General features: G+C 40.0%; 1 protein-coding gene across 4 annotated transcripts in view; it reads right to left on the bottom strand.

Moving 5' to 3' along the window:
* The window catches only part of guf1 (GTP binding elongation factor GUF1), a 50,518-nt gene that overhangs the window by 5,469 nt on the left and 18,647 nt on the right, over window positions 1-26,402 (bottom strand). For 3 of the 4 annotated variants that reach the window (XM_055636796.1, XM_055636803.1, XM_055636812.1), the window contains 9 exons: window positions 25,185-25,388; window positions 24,451-24,590; window positions 22,475-22,598; window positions 17,556-17,691; window positions 17,271-17,414; window positions 13,254-13,387; window positions 11,779-11,880; window positions 1,930-2,049; window positions 680-716 (listed from right to left, as the gene is read on the bottom strand). In XM_055636796.1, coding sequence (XP_055492771.1) covers window positions 680-716; window positions 1,930-2,049; window positions 11,779-11,880; window positions 13,254-13,387; window positions 17,271-17,414; window positions 17,556-17,691; window positions 22,475-22,598; window positions 24,451-24,590; window positions 25,185-25,388 — 1,141 coding nt within the window. The remainder of the gene's footprint in view (window positions 1-679; window positions 717-1,929; window positions 2,050-11,778; window positions 11,881-13,253; window positions 13,388-17,270; window positions 17,415-17,555; window positions 17,692-22,474; window positions 22,599-24,450; window positions 24,591-25,184; window positions 25,389-26,402) is intronic. The other variant, XM_055636807.1, reaches the window with a different exon arrangement.

The raw sequence follows: 26,402 nt of genomic DNA, 5'->3' as shown, positions 1-26,402 counted from the left end.
TACTATTTAAAAGTTATTTTGGAAAATGACAAATATTAACAAAGCTGTTTGCAATTAACACTGTTTCCATATAACCTCCCCACAGCAATCAGACACTGCTGTCTCTAAAGAACACAAGTTAATACTTTAATCGCAGGTGGCCATTAAAATTGACAGGCAATCACTTCTATTGACATTTGTGCAACAATACCCTATTAAACAATGTTACATATAGTATTTTAATATCTTTTGCTTGCAGTAACACTTTTTTTTTGCAATTAAAAAGACCTTTACTTTAGAAAATTCTGTGGGAAACAACTTGGCTGTTGCAATTTTGTAAATTTCAAGCCTCAAACCCCCATCCTTCCTCTGACATATTGCCTTTACAATATATTTTTTTATAATAAGTTTCTTAGGAACGCAATGATCGTATTATAGCAGAAAAACCTGTGATATTTTGTAACAGATGTGTGCTAAATTTTACTCATCACAGTTTATAAAAAGGTAATTTAGGAATACAGTAATGATAATTCCGTAATTACATTCTTGGAATCACTACTTCAATTTTAAATTAACAAATACAGTTGAAGCCCAATCTACAGTTTTGCAACTGACTGAACATTGAATTGGTACTTTGATAATACATCTTAATTGTATATAGAGATTGTTTTTCTTACACAGGAATAATAAAACTACTTACACATTTTGCCAAGACATTTTTTCTCACAGCTTTAATACTGAAAAGGAGAAAAAAACATTCAGAATAAATCTTTGATGTAATGTAACATAAATCCTTGAAAATCTGTGTTACATAATTCAATCTGTGATAGTTTCACCTAATTAATGACAGAATCCTGAAATTGGATTGAAAACTAGAGTTCATCCCCAGGTAGTTACTTAATCAATTAACCAATGTGTGGCAAAGTCATCCTTAATATGTGTTGGGAATCTGAGCCAATGATATATATGTCTAAAAGTATTAAGACTGATGATGAAGCTTGAATCTAAGGGGTAAAACAGCACTTTATGAACATTGTTGAACATGCTTCACTTACAACAGCTTGATGGTTTATTGTCATCAAGAATTCATGTGAAGTATTTAAAATTCTGAAATTTTGAAGTTTAATGAAGTTTAATTACTTTGCACAAAAGCAAAAAATTGTATAAACATAGTGTACAAAAAAACAAATTTTCATTTTGTCAATTTATTTATTTAGCGAATGCAAAGTCCTTTAGCCAAGCCTCTTGATTTGCTGTATGAAGGGTGACAAGTCCTCCTTTGAGTTTTTGTTGAGGGCATGCTTCAATGATGTGTTGCATTGTTTGCTGCTCTCCACAAGCACACAGTGGGGTTGGACTGCTGCCCCATTTGTGAAGGCTGGCCAAGCAGGGGCCATGTCCAGTCCTGAATCTATTCAGCGTCGTCCACTGCTTCCTTGGGAGAATGGTGCCAGGGACCGGTAGGGTGGGGTCTGACACCAGATGTTTATTTGGGATGTCCTTGGACTCCCATTCCTTTTTCCAAGCTGATTGGATGGTGAAATCAGCTGGTGGTGGGTTCTTCCAAATTGGTCATCTAGATGGAAGCCGAGCAGTGGGTGGGTTGAATATGTCCATGTGAATTGGCAGGTGAGGGGAGTTTTTGGTCTTTTGGAGCATCCTTTGAGTGAGGACTACTCGCCGGATGTGTGTCACTTACATTTACTATTTTAAAATTTCATTGACAAAATGAAAATTAGTTTTTTCAAAAAAATCTAATTGTCATTCAGTAAATGAAATTCAAAATTCAAAATTAATCAGCAGACACTGGTAATCTGAACAAAAGAGGAAAGTGCATTTTTTAAAAACTTCTTCCTTCTTTAAGGATCAACCTGTTACTGGAGAATAATTCACTAATTCGTCTTTATTTGACAAAAAGGACAAGTGGCAGTATATACATTTTGTACTCACGTTTCTCGTGCTATGACTTTGCCGCCTATTGCTGCCTGAATGGCGATTTCAAAAAGTTGCTGTGGTATTGTCTCCTTTAAACGTTCTGCTATTGCTTTACCAGAAAAATAAGCTTTCTCCCTGAAATATACAAAGAACTCATAAGACAATATAAAATGTAATAACACTGGAAATTAAAAAAAAAAGAAAATACTGGAATTACTCAGTAGGTCAAAAAACTCCAAAGAGAGAGGAGGGGAGATAATGTCTCAGAACTCTTTAAAGAGACGTGATTTTTTTTCAACAACAAACAATTGTCAAGGATAGATCAGATCTAGTTCCAAAACTACCTTTCCATAATTTTACTCGTCCAATCTGCAGAGTTAATTTTGTTAGGTGCACAACCAGCAGTCTTGCAATTAGTGTTCAAGGGACATTAAATCTGTTGCATAAATATAAACAAAGAAAAATAGGTGCAGGAGTAGGCCACTCGGCCTATCGAGCCAGCACCAACATTCAATATGATCATGGCTGATCATCTAAAATCAGTATCCCGTTCTTGCTTTTTCCCCATACCCCTTGATCCCTTTATCCCTAAGAGCTAAATCCAATTCTCTCAACATGCCATTAGCTTTCTTCACTGCCTGCGCCACCTGCATGCTTACTCTCAATGACTGATGTACCAGCACACCCAGGTCCTGTTGCACCTCCCCTCTTCCTAATCTGATACCATTAGGATAATAATTAGCCTTTCTGTTCTTGCCACCAAAGTGGATAACCTCACATTTATCCCCATTATACTGCATCTAACCATTCACCCAACCTATCCAAGTCAACCTGCAGCCTCATAGCATCTGTAATGAGTGGAGTCGTACACACGTCAAAATAAAACACTTATTTATTCAAGTCCACTTACAGCATTAGTCTGCAGGACGTTACAGTAACTAACCGCTACTTAGACTGAATTACGTAAGCAAGCTCTTGGTAATATAAATCGCCTATTAGGCGGAGCAACAACTAACACGCACTACAATTGGTTGGTAGGAAATAACCAATCTACAGCATCCTCATCGCAGCTCACACTTCCACCCAGCTTTGTGTTATCTGCAAACTTGGAGATGTCACATTTATTTTCCCTCATCTAAATCGTTAGTATATATTGTAAATAACTGAAGCTTGCGGCACCGCACTTGTCACTGCCTGCCATTCTGAAAAGGACCTGTTAATTCCAACTCTTTGCTTCCTGTCTGCCAACCAGTTCTCTTTCCATGTCAATACCATGTGCTCTAATTTTGCACACCAATCTCTTGTGTGGGACCTTGTCAAAGGCTTTTTGAAAGTCCAGATTCACCACATCCACCAGCTCTCCCTTATCCATTCTACTTGTTACATCCTCAAAAAATTCCAGAAGATTAGTCAAGCATGATTTTCCCTTCATAAATCCATGCTGACTTTGACCGATCCTGTCACTGCTTTCCAAATGTGCTGCTATAACATCTTTAACAATCGACTCAAGCATCTTCCCCACTACCGATGTAAGGCTAACTGCTCTATAATTCCCCATGGAGTTACATTGGCTACCCTCCAGTCCACCCGGAACTGATCCTGAGTCGAGAGAACATTGGAAAATGATCACCAATGCATCACAATTTCTAAGGCCACCTCCTTGAGTACTCTGGGATGCAGAACATCAGGCCCTGGGGATATATCTGCCTTCAGTCCCAGCAGTTTACCTAACACCATTTCAAGACAAATGTTGATTACCTTCAGTTCCTCCTTCCCATGAGATCCTCAGTCCCCTAGTATTTCGGGGAGATTGCTTGTGTCTTCCTTAGTGAAGACAGAACCAAGGTATTTGTTTAACTTTTCTGACATTTCTTTGTTTCCCAATGTAAATTCACCTGTCTCTGATTGTAAGGGGTCTACTTTTGTCTTCACTAATCTTTTCCTTTTTACATATCTAAAGAAGCTTTTAGAGTCAGTTTTTATATTTCTCGCAAGCTTTTTTTCATGCTCCCCCCCCCTTAATTAACCCCGTTTTCCTCCTCTGTTGAGCTCCAAATTTCTCCCAGTCCTCTGGTTGGCTGCTTTCTCTGGCCAAATTTTGGAGTTCATCCATGCGGTCTTTAAATCTTTGCCATTGCATCTCCACCATCAATCCTTTAAGTATAATTTGCCAGTCTATCCTGGTGAATTCCTGTCTCATATCTTCAAAGTCTCCTTTCTTTAAGTTCAGGACCCTAGTCTTTGAATTAACCGTGTCACTTTCCATCCTAATGCAGAATTCCACCATATTATGGTCACTGTTGCCCAAGTAGCTTTGAACAAAAAGATTGCTAAATAATCATTCCTCATTACATAATACCCAGTCTAGGATGGCCTGCTCTCTAGTTTGTTCCTCTACATATTGGCTTAGATAACCATCCCGTATACACTCCAGGAAATCCTCCTCCTCAGTGTTGTTATCAATTTGGTTACACTGATCTATATGTAGATTAAGGCCACCCATGATAACTGCTGTACATTTGCTACACGCATCCCCAATTTCCAGTTTGATGCTATCCCCAACCTCACTACTGCTGTTTGTTGGTCTGTATACCACTCCGACAAGCGTTTCTGCCCTTGGCTATTTCGCAGTTCTACCGATACAAATTCTACAGCATCCAAGCTAATGTCTCTTCTTACCATTGCATTAATCTCCTCTTTAACCAACAATGCCACCCACCTCCTCTTCCTTTCTGTCTATTCTTCCTGAATATTGCATGTTTAGTTCCCAGCCTTGGTCACCCTGGGGCCATGTCTCCATAATTCCGACTATAACATATCCCTTAACTACTAACTGCATATTCAGTTCATCCACCGTATTTCGAATGCTCCTCGCATTAAGGCACAAAGCTTTCAGGTTAGTTTTTCTTATCTCCCTCCTTTTATGTCCCTCTGTCTGCATGCATTCATTCCCATCCCCCTGCCCTGTTAGTTTAAACTTGACCTTTCCCACTCTCTTTCCCGTTAACTGCACGGATACCTGTCCATGCTGTTGCCCCCCCCACCCCCCGCCCCAGAAGAGATCCCAGTACCACATACATCCAATTCACTGTTACATTTTGCTATGTATAATTAAAGGAAAGAATGAGAAAACTTGTCAGGTTTATTTAAGAAATTGCATATTTCAAGGAATGCCTTATTAGGGTTATTTTATACATTTAAGTCATAAAATTCACACAATAAGATTTGCTGGAAACTGTACCATGATAATGACATCTAGGATACTGGGCAATGGGAATGTGTACCACCTGATCCACTGAACTAAATGGATTGGGAAGGAGGATGTATTAGAATAGAACTGATGGACTAAAGGTTAAATTAAGTGCAGAGTTGGTACAGTGTAGATCATGGTCAAAAAAATAAAGAGGAAGTTAGAAAACATGTAAATATTAATAATTTACCATTTATAAAGGCAGTACATAGCGAGAACGCTTTCTCTATCTGATGTTGAGACAACTGAATAATTCCTCTATCAATCAAATCTGGGGACCACATTTGTGTACGAGTCTGAAAATGACTTTATGTGCATAATTTATACGCAACAATTACATTTTTTCTGCAGATACTTCTCAGCTTTCAGAAGAGAAGTTGTTGCCATAAGTTCTAGTTCCTATGCTCTTTAAATATACATTGTTCTCCAACTAAATTGACTTTGGTTGCTGTACAATCAACAGGAGTGTGCTCAGTCACTTTCACCATGGGTCTACCTCATTGTCTGACACATAACGTTATCAATATCTGAAAATTATTCACATCCTATAAGTAAGTATTAATAAACTGTGTCAGTTGATGAGAATGATCCCAGGGATGATGGGGTAAACATATGAAGTGTGTTTGATGGTTCTGGGCCTGTACTCACCAGAGTTTAGACGGTTGAGGGGGGATCTCATTGAAACATACTGAATAATGAAAGGCCTGGATGGAGCGAGTGTGGAGAGGATGTTCCCAGTAGTGGCTGAGTCTAAGACTAGAGGGCACAGACTCAGAATAAAAGGACACGAGAAGGAATTTCTTTAGCCATACGGTGGTGAATCTGTGGAATTCATTGCCACAGAAGGCTGTGGAGGTCGAGTCATTGGGTATTTTTAAAATGGAGATTGATAGGTTCTTGATTAGTAAGGTCATCAAATGTTACAGGGAGAAACCAGGAGAATGGGGTTGAGAGGCGAAAATAGATCAGCCATGATTGAAAGGCAGAGCAGACTTGATGGGCTGAGTGACCCAATTTTGCACCTATGTCTCGTGGTCTTATATATCTACAGTTGTTTATTTTTGAAATAAGCTGATCAGCAGTCATTTGCAAATATTACACCATTAAAATAGATAGATACGCTGGCAATGATTAGACTTACTACACTGCAATGATTTTACTGGTCAATAAAGTGGTAAATGCAGTGAGTTTGTGAACATCACAAGGTGCTGATTTTGCACAGTTGAGTGCTGGAATTTGGCCAGCAACCTGTAATGATTTGCAAATTAAAGCGCTGTTACATCCTTGCTGAATGCCACAGAGTGATTTGTACTTAAATAATGGCAAGTGCCAATCTGATGTCATTATCATCTGCAAAATTGGATCCACTGTTTAACTATTAAAATAAATCTTCAGAAATTTGGGCGAGAACCTTGGATTGCTCTGATGAAATGGATATTTCGAGTGGGACTTGGCTATTCAATTAGTGAAACAAACTTACCGACTGTTATTTGTTCTTAAAATTCCAGACTGAGGCCAACATTGGACATTTCAGAGATTTCATAACTTTCTGAGGGGTTCAGCTCATTACTTTTGAAAGGCTGGGAAGTAGGATTTTGGAGGATTGTTTCCAGAAATTACCATTATTATGCACCTTTAGTCTCTTATGTGAAGTATAGAGACACAGAAGGGCAGAAATATGTCGATGAGTCCAGTCCAAGGCAAATCACTAAATCACCAAAAGAGTAAAGATCTAAAAGCATGCCCTCACCTTTAGTGTAAAAATTTACAAGGGAAAGATAAGGCTATCTTTTATCTTGGACTATTTTCAGAATCACCTCCAATACCTCTGCATTAAAGGGAGCATTGCAGTGCAAATATGTCAACTTTGCAATTCTGATCATTTAGCCTGCTACCTGTACTTTGAGACAGCACTTCTTGTCCAGTTAAGTGCTATGCAGCATTTAAAAGTTGCTGATTCATTTCATGGATGTAATTCATGATGTATAAAGTATGTATAAAGGAGTAAGTCATGGATTTTGTGCGCCATTAACCAAAACAAATGAGCCGGGAGAGACTTCTATAGGAATATTCAGAATAGGCCACCTTCTCAGCTGTTGGTGCAAATAATTCTGTGTTGTGGGTTGGCTTCATTACTGCAAAATCAAAATTTGTTTGGACTGTTTAGAACCATTAACATTTATTTTACATACACGGGAATGCGGTGTAATGTAATATTTAACGAATTACCATCCTGCATGCAACTTTAGGAACTGCAGCTAATTAATAGTTATAGAACCATACTGCGTAGAGGCACTTGGATCTAATTTGCCTGTGACGATCAAGATGCCCCTTCTATGCTAGTCACTGCTGCCTGTGTTTGGCCCATATCCCTCTAAATCTTTCCTTTCTATGTATATGTACAAATGTATTTTAAATGATCATGAGACGAATAGATCGGGTGGATGTCTCTTGCCCAGAGTTGGTGAATTGACGACTATAGGACATAGTTTTAAGGTGAAGGGAAAAAGATTTATTAGGAATTCGAGGGGTAACTTTTTCCACATAAAGGGTGGTGGGTGTATGGAACAAGTTGTCAGAGGAGGTAGTTGAGGCAGGGACTATCCCAACATTTAAGAAACAGTGTACAGGTACATGCATAGGACAGGTTTGGAGGGATATAGACCAAATGCAGGCAGGTGGGACTAGTGTAGCTGGGGTATAACCATATAACAATTACAGCACGGAAACATGCCATCTCGACCCTTCTAGTCCGTGCCGAACACGTATTCTCCCCTAGTACCATATACCTGCGCTCAGACCACAACCCTCCATTCCTTTCCCGTCCATATAACTATCCAATTTATTTTTAAATTATAAAAACGAATCTGCCTCCACCACCTTCACTGGAAGCTCATTCCACACAGCCACCACTCTCTGAGTAAAGAAGTTCCCCCTCATGTTACCCCTAAACTTCTGTCCCTTGATTCTCAAGTCATGTCCCCTTGTTTGAGTCTTCCCTATTCTCAGTGGGAAAAGCTTATCCACGTCAACTCTTGTCTATCCCTCTCATCATTTTAAAGGCCTCTATCAAGTCCCCCCTTAACCTTTTACGCTCCAAAGAATAAAGCCCTAACTTGTTCAACCTTTCTCTGTAACTTAGTTGCTGAAACCCAGGCAACATTCTAGTAAATCTCCTCTGTACTCTCTCTATTTTGTTGACATCCTTCCTATAATTAGGCGACCAAAATTGTACACCATACTCCATAATTGGCCTCACCAATGCCTTGTACAATTTTAACATTACATCCCAACTTCTATACTCAATGCTCTGATTTATAAAGGCCAGCACACCAAAAGCTTTCTTTACCACCCTATCTACATGAGATTCCACTTTCAGGGAACTGTGTGCAGTTATTCCCAGATCCCTCTGTTCACCTGCGTTCTTCAATTCCCTACCATTTACCATGTACATCCTATTTTGATTTGTCCTGCCAAGATGTAGCACCTCACACTTATCAGCATCAAACTCCATCTGCCATCTTTCAGCCCACTCTTCCAACTGGCATAAATCTCTCTGTAGACTTTGAAAATCTACTTCATTATCCACAACCCCACCTATCTGAGTATCATCTGCATACTTACTAATCCAATTTACCACACCATCATCCAGATCATTGATGTACATGACAAACAACAGTGGACCCAACACAGATCCCTGTGGCACCCCACTCGTCACTGGCCTCCAACCTGACAAACAACCATCCACCATTATTCTCTGGCATCTCCCATTCAGCCACTGTTGAATCCATCTTGCTACTCCACCATTAATACCCAACAATTGAACCTTCTTAACCAACCTTCCGTGAGGAACATTGTCAAAGGCTTTACTGAAGTCCATATATACAACATCCACTGCTTTACCCTCATCAATTTCCCGAGTAACCTCTTCAAAGAATTCAAGAAGATTAGTCAAACATGACCTTCCAGGAACAAATCCATGTTGACTGTTCCTAATCAGACCTTGTTTATCCAGATGCTTATATATATTATCTCTAAGCATCCTTTCCATTAATTTGCCCACCACTGACGTCAAACTAACAGGTCTATAATTGCTAGGTTTACTCTTAGACCCCTTTTTAAACAATGGAACAACATGCGCAGTACGCCAATCCTCCGGCACTATTCCCGTTTCTAATGACATTTGAAATATTTCTGTCATAGCCCCTGCTATTTCTACACGAACTTCTGTCACTGTCCTAGGGAATATCCTGTCCGGACCTGGAGACTTATCCACTTTTATATTTCTCAAAAGTGTCAGTACTTCCTCTTCTTTGAATCTCATAATTTCCATAGCTACTCTACATGTTTCCCTTACCTCACATAATTCAATATCCTTCTCCTTGGTGAATACCGAAGAAAATAAATTGTTCAATATCTCCCCCATCTCTTTTGGCTCTGCAGATAGCTGTCCACTCTGACTCTCTAATGGACCAATTTTATCCCGCGTTATCCTTTTGCTATTAATATAGCTGTAGAAATCCTTTGGATTTACTTTCACCTTACTTGCCAAAGCAACCTCATATCTTCTTTTAGCTTTTCTAATTTCTTTCTTAAGATTCTTTTTACATTCGTTATACTCCTCAAGCACCTCATTTACTCCATGCTGCCTATAATTATTGTAGATCTCTCTCTTTTTCCGAACCAAATGTCCAATTTCTCTTGAAAACCATGGCTCTTTACAATTTTTACTATTTCCTTTCAACCGAACAGGGACATACAGATTCTGTACTCTTACCTCCATTTCTCTTCCACATCTTTCCCATAAAACAAACTGTCCCAATTTACTCCTTTTAAATCCTTTCGCATCTTCTCAAAGTTAGTCTTTCTCCAATCAAAAATCTCAACCCTAGGTCCAGTTCTGACCCTCTCCATAATTATATTGAAACTAATGGTATTGTGATCACTGGTCCCGAACTGTTCCCCAACGCATACCTCTGCCACCTGACCTATCTCATTTCCTAACAGGAGGTCCAGCACCACCCCTTCTCTAGTAGGTACTTCTATGTAGGACGACAGATGGCGCAATGGGCTAAGTGTTCAGCTGGCAACCTGAAGGTGGCCGGTTCGAATCCTGCTTGGAGTGTGTACTGTCGTTGTGTCCCAGACACTTCACCTACCTTTGCCTGGGACTAGAGACGGAAATTAGCTACTGATTGGCTACAATCTCGCATATTTACATGCAAATGTTAATTAATATGCACTGTCCCTATAAACAAAACGTTATTATTATTATTATTATTATTATTATGCTGCAAAAAACTATCCTGCACACATTTCACAAACTCCAACCCATCCAGCCCATTTACAGAATGTGTTTCCCAGTCTATGTGTGGAAAATTGAAATCTCCCACAATCACTACCTTGTGCTTACTACTAATATCTGCAATCCCCTTACATATTTGCTCTTCCAATTCTCGCTCCCCATTTGGCAGTCTATAATACACCCCTATAAGTGTTGCTACCCCTTTCCCATTTCTCAGTTCCACCCAAATAGCCTCCCTAGACGAGCCCTCTAATCTATCCTGCCAAAGCACTGCTGTAATATCTTCCCTGATAAGCAATGCAACACCTCCACCTCTTGCCCCTCCAATTCTATCACACCTGAAGCAACGGAATCCTGGAATATTTAGTTTTCAATCACAGTATGTTGGCCGGTGTGGGCAAGTTGGGCTGAAGGGCCTGTTTCCACACTGTATCACTGTTAGACTAAATGTTGTTATAGTACCTGCCTCAACTAACTACTCTGGCAGCTCACTCCATATACCCACCATCCACTGTGTAAAAAAGTCACCACTCAGGTTCCTATTAAATCTTTCCCCCATCACCCTAAACCTATATCCTGTTTCTTGATTCCCCTTCTATGGGTAAAAGACAGTGCATTTACCCTATCTATTCCTCTCATGATCTTTTACACCTTAATAAGATTAATCACCAACTTCCTGTGCTAAAGAATAAAGCCCAACTTCTCCTTATAGCTTAGGCACTCAATTCCCGACAATGTCCTCATAAATCTTATCTGCACACTTTCCATCTAATAACATCCTTCATATAGCAGGGTGGCCAAAACAGAATACATTACTCCAGATGAAGCCCCCTACACCAACATCTTGATTAACATAACATCCCAATGAATATGCTGACTAATGACAGCCAATGTGTCAAAACCCTTCTTGACTCCCCTATGGCGCCACCTTCAGGGAATAAAATTCACTAAACTGTGATTCTGCAAGTGTTATATTTTGGTATCCCTTTGGGAGATGTTATGAAAGCTAAATTGTTGTTCTGATCTGTATTGCAAAGCACACCCTATAAAATGTGATGCTTTATTAGTATTTCCACATGAACATTCCTCTTTCTTCTGTCGCCTCTCTCCTGATGCCTTGTAATTTAAAGACCACTTCAAAAAAAGGTTGTCCATCGAACTGCAGGTATGCCATCTAAATCAGTGAAAATCTATTCAATTTGTTTTCCATTATTCTTGATCGGTATATATTTAGATCCAGAAATCATAGTTTACAATTTTTTTAAAAACATGCATAATTGCATCTGTGCATCTACAATATGTGACAAACCTGTGCACAACCATTGTGAGTTCCTCCACACATTTTCCATTGAGGTAAATATCCATTTTAATTAAGTCAGCTGCCTGGTAACCTGCATCTTCATAGTCGAAACTACAGTATAAAACAAAATTTTAAAAACTTGTTTAAATACACATTAGAAAATAATCAATCAATCAATCAATCAATCAATCAATCAATCAATCAACCTTTATTGTCATCTTGCAAGCAACAGTTGCACAGTGCAAAATGAAAAGACGTTTCCCAGGGAATACCAGAGCATCGCACATGAAATTTAAAACATTTCACACATAATAACAATAATTAATATTTGCAGCTGTAAACTGAATATTTTATTCACAATGTAAAATAATAATATTGTATTCATATTGTGGGAGATCAGGGAGAAGTCAGGTTCCATGACAATGATGTTGGTTATAAAATGGTTGGTGACACAGGTAGGGTTGATAGGCAGAGTATATTCTCCATGGTTGGGATGTCTAAAACTAGAGAGCACATATTTGGTGGGCTGAAGGTCCTATTTTTATGCTGTATAACTGTGTGACTTAATAAGTGGGAAATGGATTCTTATTTCACTGGCAATTTTCTCGGTTTAAATAACATTTTGAACTTAATATAACCCAAGGTATGATTGTTGAGCACTGCTGCAATTAATTTGATTTAGTTTAGAGATAGAGTGTGGAAACAGGCACTTCGGCCCACCGGGTACACGCTGACCATACCCTAGTTCAATACTGCACACTAGGGACAATTTACAGAAGCCAATTAACTTCCAAACCTCCAGCGACCTAATCTGCAAGTTTAGAAGAGTTTGCCCTCGACTCAAACTCGCAGCATGGTTGACACGTGGTCCTAGGAGGTCCTATGAGGTCACTGGAACTCTCTTTCATGCTCGAGGGAAGTTCCCGAATACTCGCGGCCTCAGCTAGGTCGTGGAAACATTTTCTGTGAGTAAAATGTGGTCGGCATGGTTCTTTTTAACTCGTAGTGCAGTGGAGTGGGGTCGCTATTTAGTTACAGGCAGTCGAGGGCAGCCAACCGTAGGCAATCTCCTTCGCTGACCGGGCATTTTGATTGGCTCATTGGAGTTTTCAGGAACCAGGAAAACCAACCAGTAGGTAAAATGCCCACTAAACTTTATTATACTTCTTAAAAGTGTCTCCACTCCCTGTAAAGGGGACAGCCCCTTTACAGGGAGAACATACAAACTCTGAATATCAGCACCCATAGTCAGGATTGGACCCGGGTCTCTGCAGCTGTAAGTCAGCATGTCTACCACCGCATGGCCTCATTGCACTCCACTTGACCGCTTTCCACTCCATTACCCCACTCCTCACCCCCATAACCTTCCCTGCATTTATTTTAATTGGCACGCACATCATTTCCTTTCCACTTGACGAATAGTTACTTCCTTGGTTTTTTTGTTTCTACTTTATACAGATAAATTAGATTTTATATATTCCTACCTGGCATATCCTGAAGAAAGAGATTTTAAACTGTCGTAAAAGTCTACCACAATTTCATTCAATGGAAATTGGTATTGCATCATAACTCTCTGTTCATCAATGTAAACCATATTCTTCTGAATTCCTCTTCGATTCTAAATCAAACCAGTAATGAAACATTTAATTCAGTTCAAACAAAGTTTACCTAAAACCATCGCCATTTATTTTCACTGACTAAATAGCAAGCAGAAAAGATAAAGAAATGTTATAACACAATGACATTTTTTTTTAAATTGGAAAAAGCTGATTGGTGTTACCATAGGTAATATTGCAATGTACTTCAACTGGTATTTTAAAGTGCAGATGCACTAAATGAAAAGGTACCAGAGAAATCAAATTTCACTCACTGAATTCTAGGGGAATATTTCCTGTGTGAGTAGTGATACTAAAATAGAAGTCCATGCATGGTGAAATACTGGGTCACCATTTATTCCTTGGAAATCACAAAATTAATTTGTATGTATTGTCATTCAACTTCTGCCATGCAGGTGTAAAATCTGAGAAATATCCAATGATTTATGGTATTATACCTGGGACACAACTGTAGAATTTAGTAACACTTAAATATGTTTATCCCACAATTTTCTTGTAAGCTCATTTCCCCAGCATTAAATTATGCCTTTCCCATGAAAGACAATCTCCAATTATTGATTTGTTGATAGACTGGACCTAACGTGGGTGAATTTTTGGAATATTATACAGTCTAATCTCTAGACTCCTTGCTAAAGAAGCAAGTCCAGTTGTCAATGTTGAGAGTAAGTACTGAATGAACCTGGCTGAAGCAATGTTATTCAGTTCTGCTCACCTCGCAGCACTGGCAATTCTCGGGCCATTCTGGTACCCAACAGGTACTTTGAATCTGTCTTCACTAAGGAGGACACAAACAATCTTCCTGATATAGTAGTGGCCAGAGGGGTAATTAACGGAGGAACTGAAGGAAATCCACATTAGGCAGGAAATGGTGTTGGATAGACTGATGGGACTAAAGGCTGATAAATCCCCAGGGCCTGATGGTCTGCATCCCAGGGTACTTAAGGAAGTGGCTCTAGAAATCGTGGATGCATTGGTGATAATTTTCCAATGTTCTATAGACTCAGGATCAGTTCCTGTGGATTGGAGGGTAGCTAATGTTATCCCACTTTTTAAGAAAGGCTGGAGAGAGAAAACAAGGAATTATAGACCAGTTAGCCTGACATAGGTGGTGGGGAAGCTGCTGGTCAATTATAAAAGTTGAAATAGCCACACATTTGGATAGCAGTAACAGGATCGGTCCCAGTCTGCATGGATTTACGAAGGGGAAATCATGTTTGATTAATCTTCTGCAATTTTTTGAAGATGTAACTCGGAGAGTCAGTGTACCGAGACTTTCAGAAACAAGGGATGTAGTATACCGAGACTTTCAGAAACCATTTGATAAGGTCCCACATAGGAGATTAGTGGGCAAAATTAGGGCACATGGTATTGGGGGTAGAGTGCTGACATGGATAGAGAAGTGGTTGGCAGACAGGAAACAAAGAGTAGGGAAACGGTCCCTTTCAGAATGGCAGGCAGTGACTAGTGGGGTACCGCAAGGCTCGGTGCTGGGAACACAGCTATTTATGATATACATCAATGATTTGGATGAAGGGATTCAAAGTAACATTAGCAAATTTTCAGATGACACAAAGCTGGGTGGCAGTATGAACTGTGAGGTGAACTGCTATGAGAATGCAGGGTGACTAGGACAGGTTGGGGGAGTGGGCAGATGCATGGCAGAAGAAGTTTAATGCGGATAAATGTAAGGTTATCCACTTTGGTAGCAAAAACAGGAAGGCAGATTACTATCTAAATGGCGTCAAGTTGGGAAAAGGGGAAGTATAATGGGATCTGGGGGTCCTTGTTCATCAGTCTATGAAAGTATGCATGCAGGTTCAGCAGGCAGTGAAGATAGCAAATGGCATGTTGGGCTTTATAACAAGAGGAATCGAATATAAGAGCAAAGAGGTCCTTCTGCAGTTGTACAGAGCCCTAGTGAGACCACACCTGGAGTATTGTGTGGAGTTTTGGTCCCCTAATTTGAGGAAGGACATTCTTGCTATTGAGGGAGTGCAGCGTACGTTTACAAGGTTAATTCCCGGGATGGCGGGACTGTCATATGCTGAGAGAACTGAGCAATTGGGCTTGTACACTCTGGAGTTTAGAAGGATGAGAGGCGATCTCATTGAAACATTTAAGATTGTTAAGGGTTTGGACACGCTAGAGGCAGGAAACATGTTCCCGATGTTGGGTGAGTCCAGAACCAGGGGCCACAGTTTAAGAGTAAGGAGTAAGCCATTTAGAATGGACACAACACTTTTTCTCACAGAGAGTGGTGAGTCCGTGGAATTCTCTGCCTCAGAGTGCGGTGGAGGCAGGTTCACTCTTTCAAGAGTGAGCTAGATAGGGCTCTTAAAAATAGTGGAGTCAGGGGATATGGGGAGAAGGCTGGAACGGGGTACTGATTGGGGATGATCAGCCATGATCACAGTGAATGGCGGTGCTGGCTCAAAGGGCCGAATTGCCTACTCCTGCACCTATTGTCTATTATCTATTGTCACAAACTGCGTTCTTCTATTCATCTCTTGGGATTTTTTCACGTATTGGCTACAATGTCTCACAAGATTCCCATCCAACATTTTTGCAATGATAAATTAACCTTTCTCTTTCCCCCATCTTTTGAATTGAATTAAAATGGAAAGATGCAACATGGAAATAAGCCCTTTGGCCTGCCGAGCCCATGCTGACCATTGATCACCTGTTTACACTAGCTCTATATTATTCTACTTTTGCATTCACTCCCTACACATCAAGGGCAATTTACAGAGGCCAATGAACCCACAAACCCACATGTCTTTAGGATGTGTGGGAAATCCAGCACCTGGAGGAAGTCCAAGCAGTCACAGGGAGAACATGCAAACTCCACTGACAGCACCCAAGGTCAGGATCGAACAAGTATCTCTGGAGCTGTGAGATAGCAACTCCACCAGGATTCTTCTTTTCTTCCCCAATCCCTCTTTCATTTATCTACACTCCAAGCTTCTTCCTCTGCCCATTGCTGCTATTTCATCAGGTTCCGATCAATTGCTTTTGCAATCACCTGACATTTAACACCAATTTCAGCCTCTCGAATTGCTTCCTACACGTTTGCTGTAAATCCTGCAGACATTTTAATACTCCGTCTAAACCAATAAACTCTTAAACCCCTGTCCCATGGTAAGAGTTCATTCCAAGAGTTCTCCCGAGTTTGCCCTGATTCAAACTCTGAGATTTACGGTAATGGCCACTCGTCGGTACTCGGGGCTCTCGTGGACGTTTTTCATCATGTTGAACAATCTTCACGAGTCTTCCTGTGCTTACCGGCCATTAGCAAGTCTTCCCGAGTACCTGCCATTATCCCTGAGCTCCGACGTACCCGCTACGTTCATTCTCTGTGCTTACCATGAGTTTGATTTTTTTTAAAACTCGGGAGAGCTCTTGAAATGAACTCGTACCGTGGGCAAGGGCTATTAAGGAGAACTAAAGGCACAAGTCAAAAGAGGGCTCAAGAACAGTGGTCAGGGCATATGAGTGGGAGATGTGGAGAAAGATCCACAGGATGTGACCAGTAATATGGACAATGACACTATCTTTAAATTACACCGTACCTTTAACTCTAGTGCATACTGCTATTATCAGAGTATAACAATTGCAAAAGGGGTTCCATTCGCAGGATGCAAACTGATATTCAACAGTTCATCCCAAAATAATTAGATCTCAGAGAACAGGACCTCACCAAAGATCAAACACATTTATTTTTATTTCATCTTTTACTATCTTTTGGTATTTGTTAAGGCCACTGTTTACTTCTTGGCTCTATTGTATTCTTGGCTTTATTGCGACAATCGTTCGGAAAAAAAACATGTATTACATTATATGAGGAAATAAACTGTTGATTATTGCTTTCCGGCAGATTAATTGTACCTTACAAAGAGATATTATTTTCCCAATGTAATCATCAGGACTGAGGATAGTGCCGATGACTACTGGTTCCAGATATTCTTTAACTTGGTTCCTATCTGGAAAATGGCATGGGTTTAAAATTGTAATTTCTTCTTCTCCATATTCCTAAAATAAAATAAAAATATTGTATACATTTTCTAATTCTTTGAAAGTATAATATTAATAAAAGTTTAGCTAGTCAGATAATTTCTCAATGGAATCAACTTCAATGTATTAGGTGCGAAAAGTGATTTAAGATAAAAGTACCTTAATTAATTTGCTGGATAATTGAAGAACTGCCTTATATGGAACTGTAGGGGCAGTAAGAATGACTGATGCATTGTACTCTTGTTCCAATCGTTGGTTGAATACCTCCATGTGCAAAAGTCCCAAAAAACCTAACCTGGCAATCAGAATGATCAATTTATCTTCAACTATAGCGTAACATCTACAGTGCCCTCCATAATGTTTGGGACAAAGACACATCATTTATTTATTTGCCTCTGTACGGCACAATTTGATATTTGTAATAGAAAAAAATCACATGTGGTTAAAGTATTTTAATAAAGGCCATTTTTATACATTTTGGTTTCACCATGTAGAAATTGCAGCAGTGTTTATACATTGTCTCCCCATAACAGGGCACCATAATGTTTACAGCAATGTCATGTAAATGAAAGTAGTCAGTTTTAGTATTTTGTTGCATATACTTTGCATGTAATGACTGCTTGAAGTCTGCGATTCATGGACATTACCAGTTGTGGGGAGTCTTCTCTGGTGATGCTGTGCCAGGCCTGTATTGCAGCCATCTTTAACACCCCCACCACTGTGTTTCACAGATGAGGTGGTATGCTTTGGATCTTGGGCAGTTCCTTCTCTCCTCCATACTTTGCTCTTGTCATCACTCTGATTTAAGTTAATCTTCATCTCATCTGTCCACAAGACATTTTTTCCAGAACTTTGGTTGCTCTTTTAAGTACTTCTTGACAAACTGTAACCTGGCCATCCTATTTTTGCAGCTAACCAGTGGTTTGCGTCTTGCAGTGTAGCCTCTGTATTTCTGTTCATGAAGTCTTCTGCGGACACTGGCCATTGACAAATCCACGCCAAGAATGTTTCTGATCTGTCGGACAGGTGTTTGGGAATTTTTCTTTATTATAGACAATTATTCTGTCATCAGCTGCGGAGGTCTTCCTTGGCCTGCCAGTCCCTTTACGATTAGTAAGCTCACCAGTGCTCTCTTTCTTCTTAATGATGTTCCAAACAGTTAATCTTGGTAAGCCTAAGGTTTGGCTGATGTCATAATGGCTTCTTTGACTTTCATTGGCACACCTTTGGTCCTCATGTTGATAAACAGCAATACAAGTTTGCAAAGGTGATGGAAAGACTGGAGAAAATACTAGGTGCGGAGAGCTCTCTTATACCTGCATTAAGGAGGCAATTAAACACACCTAAGCAATTACAAATGCCTGTGAAGCCATGTGTACCAAACATTATGGTGCCCTGATTATGGGGGGGGGGGGGGGGGGGGGGGGGGGGGGGTGACTATGTATAAACACAGCTGTAATTTCTACATGATGAAACAAAAATATATTAAAAACAACCTTTAATAAAATCTGACATTGTGCACTTTAACCACATATGATTTTTTTCTAATACAAATCTCAAATTGAGGAGCACAGAGGCAAATAAATAAATGATGGGTCTTTGTCCCAAACATTATGGAGGGTACGGTATTTATTACTACAATTACTGCATTGCAGTGTAACTTAAGGCAACTTAGTGATTCTTACCATATTTACAGAATATATATATTAAAGTTTTTATGACCTTTAAATAATTAACTACCGAATATGTATCTGTGAATCCAGATATTTTTCATTGTGAGTTTTTTCAGCTAACTATAACACTGAAATGGAAGGATTCTAAAGTTATAAATTCTAAATACTTTTATCCTTGGTCCTGGCATTATCTTTGTGAAAAAACACTAAAGCAAATTAAGGACCATAATCACCAAATTGCTAATACATGGCTATCCAATTTCATACATGTACCATGTGTGTCACAGAAAGTCTTATGATAGCTTGGCTGGTTTTATGTTGACATTGGTAAAAAGATCGCATAGATTAAGTTACAAAAGAAAATGAAAAATGCAGTGCTAAAACCAAAATACACAGGAACATGTATCATAATTATAGTTAACAGGATTTATTGAAAATGTAAAATGGATGATAGAACTGAATCAACAAGTCATGACAATAGTCAGTGACATTTGACAAAAGGCACTCCTTTTGCTCTGTGCTTGTCATAGTTAGACAGGAAAATTCCTGTCATTGAATGGCTGAAGAAAAGTCACACCTTTTTCAATAGAAAAAAAAAACATTTTCTTGGCCTCTATATTACTTAGTTCATCTAATATCCAGAAGAGATTGGACAAACATTGTTTGTTTTCTTTGGAGTGTTGGAGTTTGAAGAGAGACCTGACAGAAGTATATCAAATTATGAGAATTGGGCGATTTTTCTGTCAAGTTGCCGGCAGTCGCCTGAAAAACCGGCAACGGGAACAGCGACAGACAGAGACAGAGAGACACACACACAGAGACACACAGAGACACACATACACACAGACGCACACACAAACAGAGACACACACACACACACACAGACACATACACACAGAGACAAATACACACACACACACAGCTTCTTTCACCAGCACGTTATGCAGGCAGGGCACAGGGCAAGCGGGGGGAGAGCGCGGTCTGAGTGAAATTCACACGGTGCAAAGCCAAGACGGTTAAAGTCTTGTCCTTCTTAAGTAAGTCCTTTAAAAGAAGGAGGGGGAGGGGGGAGAAGGAATTGCGACAACTTTTAAGATGCCAGAGATACACGGCTGTGTAGCTCGGGGGACATTAATGTTACCGGTCAGTTATCCTTGGTTACATTTACGTAACTACTGCTTACATTTTTTTTCCGCAATGAGCCAACAAAATTCACCAGTCAGCACTGTCTACAATCTACGAGAACCTTCGACCTCCTGGCTACCCACCTACGGCACGAGAATTCTCGCTACTCTCCATGGCGGCTTCATTCTGGTCGCCGCTAATTTTTCAATACGCTGAAAAATTTGCAGTGACCATAATGAGACTGCGACTAGTTCCCATGATGCGGGAGCTCAGGTAGGTACGGGATACTGAGTTGGATGATCAGCCATGATCATATTGAATGGTGGTGCAGGTTGAAGGGCCGAATGACCTACTCCTGCACCTAATTTCTATGTTTCTATGTTTCTATGTAACTCCTCACGACCATGAAGACGACTTCCCGGCAACCACCCGCGAACATGTGGCGACTGCATAGTCTCCTGCAGTCACCTAAGTGGGACAGGCTCATGAGATACCTGGAATGAGCTGCCTGGAGTGGTAGTGAAAGCAGATACAATATGTTATTTAAGAGGCTTTTACATACTCCATCTCTCCTCATAAGACAGACCTGCCACCCCAGGAATCAGTCTGGAGAATCTATGATAACTTTCTCTGCAGCAAGTAGATGATGTTTTTGAAGGGTAAGGAGATCAAAACTGTACACAATAGCTCAAGGATATTTAGAAACATAGAAATTAGGTGCAGGAGTAGGCCATTCGGCCCTTCGAGCCTGCACCGCCATTCAATATGATCATGGCTGATCATCCAACTCCGTATCCCGTACCTGCCTTCTCTCCATACCCTCTGATCCCCATAGCCACAAGGGCCACATCTAACTCCCTCTTAAATATAGCCAATGAACTGGCCTCGACTACCCTCTGCGGCAGAGAGTTCCAGAGATTCACCACTCTCTGTGTGAAAAAAGTTCTTCTCATCTCGGTTTTAAATGATTTCCCCCTTATCCTTAAGCTGTGACCCCTTGTCCTGGACTTCCCCAACATCGGGAGCAATCTTCCTTTTTACTACCAACTTTTTACTACCAATTTACTACCAACATCCTATATAATTTCAGTATCATGTCTTTACTTCTGTAAAACCAATTTGAGCTACTATTCTATTTGCCTGCAGCTTGCATGTTACCAGTCAGTGATGTATGTGCGGTCCTTTAGAACATTAACAATTTTGAATCTTATTATTTAAAAATACTCAGCAGTTCTGTTTTTTGTAATGAAGCAGATAATTTCTTATTTTTCCACATTGTATTCCATCTGCCATATTGTTGTCCATGTAAATAGGCAGCATCTCTGGAGAGAAGGAATGGGTGATGTTTTTTGGTCGAGTGCCTTCTTCAGACAGTCTTCTCTCAATTACCCATTCCTTCTCTCCAGAGATGCTGCCTGTCCCGCTGAGTTATTCCAGCATTTTGTGTCTATCTTCGATATAAACCAGCATCTGCAGTTCCTTCCTGCACTTGTTGTCCATGAACTTAGCCAACCTATATTTCTCGATGCCTCTTTGCATCGTTATCACTGGTCAATTTCCTGCTTAGTTTTGTTTCATTAGCAAGCTCGGAAATGAAGCATTTAGTCCCCTAAGTCAAGTCATCGAAGTAGATTGCGAATAGTTTGGTCCCAAGCACTGATCCTTGTGGTGTCTCATTAGGCACGGCCTACCAACCTGACAAGGACCATTTATCCCTCCTCTATCATTTCCATCTGCTAATAAAACAGAATTCTGTTTTTATTCCAAAATTTAAAAAATTGTAGATACACAAACAGAAGCCTCGAAGTCCTTATTTCCAAAATATGCACCGATCACAATTTAATCACATGTCACACTCAGTTAAATTGTGACCTACGTTATCTATATCTAATTAAGTTGAGTTGTTCCTTCCAGTAAAGTACAAAGACCTATAAAATATGAAAAGGAACCATGTACAAACCCAGTCATTTACTTTTCATAAATCAGAAATACTGTTTTAAATGAAGGTTCAAGTAGCATCATGTCAGTGGAAGATGTAGAGGCTGATTTTTTTAAAGTCTGAAAAACAATTAATGCCCTTGGTGCAATAACTCTGTTTAATTTAAATTTATCCAAACAACTCTCCATTTCTTAATATTGGTAAGCACATTCTACCGAAATAAATGCTGGAGACCACCAACAATCCTTTGCTGAGACTTAGTTCAATATGTACTGAGAAGAACAGTATTGAAATAAAAATGATGACAAGCCAAAAATGAACGTAACAATCTTCCCACTTACCTCCAGCCAGCCCCCAAGGCTGGGCTGCTATCCCGGTGAACTGTCACACTGGAATCATTCAGTGTCAACTTCTCCACCGCTTTCCTTAAGTTGGTATACTCAGATTGGTCAATAGGGTACATTCCTTGGAAATTAAACCATTAAAAGGGTCAGAATACTAAACTCATTACTGCATTCTAATTGACGAGACTGTACAAGGTATGTTTGTGAATGGATGGCACTAAAATAGGTAGTATTGCAGACAATGAAGATGGTTATCAAGAATTACAGCTGGGCAAGTGGGCTGAGGAATGGCAAATGAGATTTAATTCAAATAAGTGTGAGGTGTAATCTTTTGGGAGGTCAACCCAGAGCAGGGCCTTAAATGTGAATGGTAGGGTTCTGGGAAGTGCTGTGGGATCCAGGAGTACGTACACAGTTCCTTAAAATTGATGTCACAAGTAGATAGTGTGGTGAAGGGGGCTTTTGGCACACTGACCTTCATCAATCAGGGAAATTAGTCCAGAAGTTTGGGACATCATATTCCACTTGTGCAAGAAGTTGGGGTGCAAAACATGACATGATGTTTCAGTTCGGGACCCTTCAATACATGTCATTCTCCAACATTTCCACCGCCAGGCACATCTTCCCATCCGTATTCCTTTCCACTTTACATAGAGACCACACCCTCTGCAACTCCTTGGTTCACTCATTCCTCCCCACCCTGCCTGCCCCTTCCCTAGGTACTTTCCCTAGCAACTGAAGGAGATTTCCTGACAGCTCTTCTTTCACTTCCATCCATGGACCTCAGCAGCCCTTCCAGGTTCACCTTCCATATCAAATCTTGCCTACTACCTTTGGTGCTCACAATGTGGCCTATTTGACTTGGTGCGACCAAGTGGAGACTAGGCAATTTGTCCAAACACTTGCCCTCGGTCTGCCAAGGCCTGTTGGGAGCTCCTGGTTGCTAACCATTTCAATTTTCCTTCCCAATCCCACAACAATCTTTCTGCCCAATGCCAGAGTGAAGCCACATGCAAATTAGAGGAACAGCACCTCATATTCCGCTTACAACCCAACGGTACGAGCATTGAATTCTCCTATTTCAAGCAATATCCTCTTTCCCCCTCACCCCGCGGTGCACACACATTTCTTTCACACTGCTCCTTTCCTCTCCTCCGTACGCTCAACTCCCATCCCCAAGTCTCATATTCCCCTTTTATCCTCCCTCTTTCCCCTCTCCCCTTCCACCCATATCCGCTGCCTCTGGCTTTATATGTCACTAGTTTTCTCTGCCAAATACCCCCCCCCCCCTACATATTTGATTATATTCTTAATAATTGATCTTTTCAAAAATTTAATCACAACAATCCTGTACTATGTTTTGAGTTTATTTTATTATTTTGATGTCTCTGTTAAATGGGGTCCATCCTAAATAGAAACATAGAAATAGGTGCAGGAGTAGGCCATTCGGCCCTTCGAGCCTGCACCGCCATTCAATATGATCATGGCTGATCATCCAACTCAGTATCCTGTACCTGCCTTCTCTCCATACCCCCTGATCCCTTAGCCACAAGGGCCACATCTAACTCCATACCATACAGTACAGTACTGTTGACCGTCAGATATTAGTGTAAAGTCCTGGGGTTGAATATAATGGGGAAGAACATTCACTGGTTTAAGATTGCTGGCTAACCAAGTGCTTTGCTGTTTGTTTCAGCATGGCTGCAATACTTCAGAATGGCATTCCCAGAAATGTTTGAGAGGTGGGTGAGGTGCTGCCCCCTGCTGAACATTTAGTAACACTACAGACCAGTTAAAAAAAATGTTTTAAAAATAATAATTTAACATTGAAAAATATTATCAAATACATAAATCACCAACTGTCTAAGGGGCAAGAAAATCTACGGATTCTAATATGAAAAATATTCTAAGATGCAAGTTTGTGCATTAGTTGCTTTTTCTTAACCGAAATGCAGAAATACCACGTTCCTTACCTGCAAAGACCATTGGTTTGGCAGGTTTGAACCCAGCTAGTGGCTCCACAGGATGTTTCTGTAAATAAAGGGTGTCTCCAATCTGTGCTTCCTTCACATCCTTCATTCCAGCTACCAAGTAACCCACTTGTCCAGCACACCTTTAAGTTACAGAAAGCATGGTTACATTGCTATGGATCTGGCAACTGGGCTGTAATGTTCAGCGAGAATTACATTCCTGTACAGCTACTCAGGTGAGCCTATACTGTACAAAGTGTAATCTTTCAGATCCGACTGCACAGCGATAATGGTCCTTCTGCTCGTTCAGGTAAATCCAATACAATGGTAGCTTTACAAAAATAATCAAGAGAATTGACCTCCCTGTCCTGGCCAATTCTAATGCCAATGTAGACAGGTACATGGATAGGAAAAGTTTAAAGGGGTATGGGTCAAATGCGGCAGGTGGGGCTAGTGAAGAAGGGTCGGCATGGGGAAATTGGGCCAAAGGGCCTGTTTCCATGCTGTATGACTGTGTTATCTTCACAAGAAATAATTATCTGGTAATTATTACATTAATATCTATGGTAACACAAATATTTATACATTACCACAGCAACATTATAGAAGTATTTCATTGAATATACTGTGTCTTACAACATCTCAAGGTTGTGGGAGGCACTACATAAAGCAAGTCATTTTTTAGAATTACTAACATAATATTTATGAACATGAAATTGAAACTGCAAATTCCTTACAGCTGTTCTACTGGGTACTGATCGGGCCTTAGGATTCCGACTTCATTAACTTCATACACTTTCTTGGTGTAAGATGACATTATTTTGTCCCCCTTTTGCACCAATCCATCAAAGAGTGCAATGCTGGCTATAACTCCTCTATAATGGTCATAGGTGGAGTCGAACACCAAAGCTCTCATTGGATCTGAAATGTTTGCACGAGGCCTGAAATGAGAAAGTACTTTGTAATTATTTTATTCTGTCAATTTTAATACAGATGCTAAAAAATGAAACAAATTTTAAACAAAAATATAACAATGACAGAGATTAAAAATAGCTTAACAGCAGACTGAGACCAAGGTTCTCATGGTGTGGTTAAACCACCTCACATTAGATCATCTGATAAATGATGACATAGATTTTGCATTCAGCAGCAAAGAAATGGTACTTGCCATAAACCTGGTGTAAAGATACCCAGGCATTTTTTTAATCAGGTTCTGGGTGCTCAGGTCATCTTCTCCAAATGTCACTTTCAGTTGAAAGTTTTTAACAAATTATCTGTGCTATCCAGCAACAGCAGACATGCTAATCAGTGAATCAAATTTAAGAATGCTCACTGTGAGACAAGCAAGGAATACAAAGATCCCAGAGCGAACAGAGAAGGAAAAAAAAATCAGAATATGATTGATTTTTTAAATTAATTCCCCGCATTTTTATTTTTTTGCGTGTGGTTATGAGGCTCCAAGTCGTGTTTTTAGAGAGTGGTCAACAAGACAGTTCAATGATGATTATGACAATTAAAAACTCAACTTATTCCTGATTGAACTAGGCTGTTTCATGCAACGATAGTATAAAAGTAGATGAAATTCACAACACGTAATTCCATCTGCGCACATTCTGGAGCAGTAGGGTGCGACTGTCAATAGCTTTTGGATTGCTGCCTTTGTGGAAGTGGGGGCTCCAAAGGCTGCCATCAGACTGAAACAGTAATAACTACAAATTCTAATAGATTTGCTATTATTATGACTGGAAGCTGTTACAGTCATAGTGATCAATAAGGTACATCATCTGCTGTAATATCTGATCAAATTTACAGTGCTATCAAAATGTAATTTCATTCCATTTCAAGAAAATGGCACATTTACTCAATATATTCACAATTTAATAGATGTGAATCATTGTACTTTAAATTATGTTTGGAATTCAATTCTGTACATTCGGGGTGAGGTTGTAAGAGTT

This window comes from Leucoraja erinacea, chromosome 1, assembly GCF_028641065.1.
Source record: "Leucoraja erinacea ecotype New England chromosome 1, Leri_hhj_1, whole genome shotgun sequence".
NCBI classification, from domain to species: Eukaryota; Metazoa; Chordata; class Chondrichthyes; order Rajiformes; family Rajidae; genus Leucoraja; species Leucoraja erinaceus.
The sequence above is the reverse complement of the archived record's forward strand: the minus strand, read 5'-3'. Positions and strand labels throughout refer to the sequence as shown.